Here is a 3,236-nt window from a genome sequence, read left to right on the forward strand (position 1 = left end):
GTCGCTGCCCGATGCCCATCGTCCTGGCTGTAACATGGACGAAGACTTTCCAGCAGTGGCGGAGTGCTCGCCGTTTGAAACATGCGCTTGCCAGTCACGCTTTGCCTCCTCCGAGATGGTAAGGTCTTCTTCGTTTCAATAGACCCACTGCTCATTCATTCGTGAAAAGGCACGATCTTTTTCCTGTGCGTGACCATGACATCAGCTCCTTCAGCGTGTTCTGACCAGACTGCAGCATCCTGCTCGCCATAAGCATCGCCAACCTACTTTCTCTTTTTCCGGCACGCAGTATCTATCTTAGGCTTTGAACTACTACTGACCTCTTGTAGTCCTACGCTCTACCCTTCACAGGTCTCATTGAATTCCTCGTGCGTGGACCCGTTTCAGCATGCTTCCGCTGAACACCTGCTGACAGAACTCCTATGTAGCCGCCTATCCTCGTCTCCCGTTTCCTCCTCAACCTGCGCGACTGCACCGGGTCAAACACCACAGACCGCAGCCTCCCGCGGCTCTCGGAGCTCAGCGTTCACTTCGCGACGTCGAATGTGTCAAACATCATCGGTAATATCGGCGCGCCGCTGGACTACGCGCAGGCGGAGAGGCTTATCCGCGCTGAGTACGAGCGTCCTGGAGACAAAAGCGGCGTCCCCTTCTCTGATACTGCCGCGTCGACTGCCATTGGCATGTGACTGTGTGCCCGCCGAGGACTCGACGTGTCGGAAAATTCTAGACCCCCTCGCAATGTTCGGATATTGAGAGCGGCTTGAGCGACCCTTTCAAGGGGTTTCAATAAGCGATCAATGATTGGGTTTCCATTCAAAGTACGTCTGCAAAATTACAGCGTATATGCCGCGCTGCAACGTCTAAACGCCCTCGTAATGTCCCTAATCGGGACCGCGGCACCTTGAGACAGCTTGAGTTCCCCGTAACCCCCATCCAGGGTTTGAGTATGTTTGGACGACGCAGCGGCGCTACTTATTGGTCGGACAGAGACGGGATCGTAACCCTACCATCTCTGTCTTCAACCGCCATCTCATTGGCTCTCCCCCTCAGCGTCAACATCTCCAGCTCCCTCGTTCTGTCCTGCGGCGGTACGCCAGGATGTACAGTCCAGGGTACTCTGGTAAGTTTGCAGCCTCGTGTTCTCACTCAGCCGGCTGAAATTTACTGACTACCGAGCGACATATAGGATTGCCATGGCGGCCGCAGCTGGAGGCGACCTTATCCATATATCCAACAAGCACCAGCCCTCTCATGCCCCATACACCAGCCACCCGTAACGTCCTGGAGCTGCGCGCGTCGCCGACTGTGCCCAGGCGGCTGTCGAAGCTGCCAACGGCACCTCCGATGCCTACGCTCCAACCCGGCTAAGTACCGCCGAGGGATGAAGCACCCCCCATATTAGAAAAGGTATGTTACCTGCTATCACACCGTTGAATTACTGAGCTAATTGCATTCCCAGCACCGTGACATTTTGCTTATCCAGCCGGTGAGTACAGCCATTGCCTCCCTATGATATATCGGTATATTATTGCCTGTTGTGTATGTAGTACATGTATAAACTATCATAATATGTATATTTTAAAAGATTTGAGTGCTATCGAGACCAGTCAACGGCCAACATGAAGCCCAAGGATGAGCTGCCTGGTCGCCTGTCCGGCGCCTCAGTAGCCCAAAATGGTATATTGAGCGGACATTGCGGGCACCTTGAGATGCCTCGGAATGGAATGTCGGCATCTCTCAATATTAACGTTCTTTAATTAAGGGCTTGCAATGTCCTGCTCTCATTGACGCCTTGACTTGCCTTGAAAGGCATTTCAAGGGGAATTTTATTTTTCCGACACGGGAGGACGCACAGAGGTTGCGAGCACAGCGGAGCGGCAACGTGGCAGGTCCCACGAGGTTGTTGACGGAGGGGCAGGCTCGCGGAGTTCCTCACTGATGCGCCTCGGAGTCAACGACGTCTCTATCTTATACTAGATTGGAAAGCGAGAGCAGTCTGCGGGCGGGCGTTGATGACCGAGCTCGCCATGGTTTGCTGGCTTGGCGCCGTTGACCTTTCTAGGAAGTTTTTAAAAAATAGTACTACTACTCTCGGGCATTGTCCTTGAGTTGACGGACAACCAGGACTCTGCTTCATACCTATGCAGTATAACCCACCACTACTTCTGCCTCGGCGGATCTGTGGGCTAAGAAATAGGCCACACAGCCTCCAAATTGTCTGGCACCTCATGGCGAGAGCGACGGAGATCAGTAGGATATCTCAGATGCCGAAAATACAGAGAAAATGAAGATGAAAAAAGAGAAGGTGAAAAGAAAAGAGGCTCAAATATATCCCGTCAAGGTATTTCGCTGTGGCGTCCCTTGGATACCATTAGGTACGTCTTCGATGGCGTCCTCGAATGTGCCCTAGATTCGTGGCCAGTCTACTCGGCAGTTGCCGGAACGCGTACCGAGGGTATATGGGTGGTCAATATGCTGAAATATCATGGCTAGGTGGCTGGTATCGAGCCTAGACGTACCCTGCGATTCATGATATTGATTCCAGGATATGTTTGGACCTTTACCACGGTTGAAGTTGTCTCTCTGTTTGTTCTTTGCCAACGGCCATATTGAGTCGAGGAAATGCTGCCGGAACAGACGGTCCCAGAGCCGTTCTGAGAGCTCTTCCGGCGGCATGATAAGCAGCTCGAGAGACGAGCCGATTCACTAAGTATTCCAGCTGTACAAATAGTCGAAGAAGCGCCCTGCGCATAAATACATCGTGCTGGCTATGTAAAGATGGTTATGCAGATCCTACGTCCCCGGTACGGTAACTCAATCTAGTGGCGACTGCGCTGCCTTCCCTGATGCGCACGGCGGTCTTCATTCGCGCAGTATCTGCCGCAATGATCGAAGCCGTCTGCGCGCGGCTTCTTGTGGCACCACTGCATAGACACGACTCAGCCAAAGTGCGCATGAAAACGGTATCCTCTGGAGTCCTGACCTTGCAGAGCGGCTTGTTATTGCGCGGCTGGCGAAGATTTCCCCTAGATTGAAATTGGTCACGGCGGAAGGCGAAACACGAGGCGTTGATCATACCCAAGAGACTTGTCCCGCCCGTGAAGGGTTGTTTGGCTGCACAGAAAGCAAAGAGGCACGTCAGTCATCAGGTCCGAACTATGAAGCAACGGGGACGGCGCACTCGAATGATCTCAAGACGGCGCCAGTTGTATGCCCCACGTCACCCACTCCGC

At 53.2% G+C, this 3,236-nt stretch overlaps 3 protein-coding genes across 3 annotated transcripts; 2 read left to right on the forward strand and 1 right to left on the reverse strand.

Annotated features, from left to right (window-relative positions):
* Positions 1-81: 81 nt before the first annotated feature.
* Positions 82-730, forward strand: PHACADRAFT_207126 (uncharacterized protein; the record flags this gene model as incomplete). Its single annotated transcript, XM_007393547.1, has 5 exons — positions 82-118; positions 170-185; positions 236-288; positions 352-368; positions 429-730. The coding sequence occupies 5 exons, from the start codon at positions 82-84 to the stop codon at positions 687-689; spliced, it is 384 nt and encodes a 127-aa protein (XP_007393609.1). The 3' UTR covers positions 690-730.
* Positions 731-1,101: 371 nt separating this feature from the next.
* On the forward strand, positions 1,102-1,371 carry PHACADRAFT_193414 (uncharacterized protein; the record flags this gene model as incomplete). The annotated part of the gene is made up of 2 exons (XM_007393548.1): positions 1,102-1,123; positions 1,190-1,371. The coding sequence occupies 2 exons, from the start codon at positions 1,102-1,104 to the stop codon at positions 1,369-1,371; spliced, it is 204 nt and encodes a 67-aa protein (XP_007393610.1).
* A 1,330-nt stretch (positions 1,372-2,701) lies between these two features.
* On the reverse strand, positions 2,702-3,031 carry PHACADRAFT_252500 (uncharacterized protein). Its single transcript, XM_007393549.1, has one exon. It carries the CDS (start codon positions 2,957-2,959, stop codon positions 2,786-2,788), a length of 174 nt encoding a protein of 57 aa, XP_007393611.1. The 5' UTR covers positions 2,960-3,031; the 3' UTR covers positions 2,702-2,785.
* Between the last annotated feature and the right edge of the window lie 205 nt (positions 3,032-3,236).

Source organism: Phanerochaete carnosa (genome assembly GCF_000300595.1).
Source record: "Phanerochaete carnosa HHB-10118-sp unplaced genomic scaffold PHACAscaffold_3, whole genome shotgun sequence".
Lineage (NCBI taxonomy): Eukaryota > Fungi > Basidiomycota > Agaricomycetes > Polyporales > Phanerochaetaceae > Phanerochaete > Phanerochaete carnosa.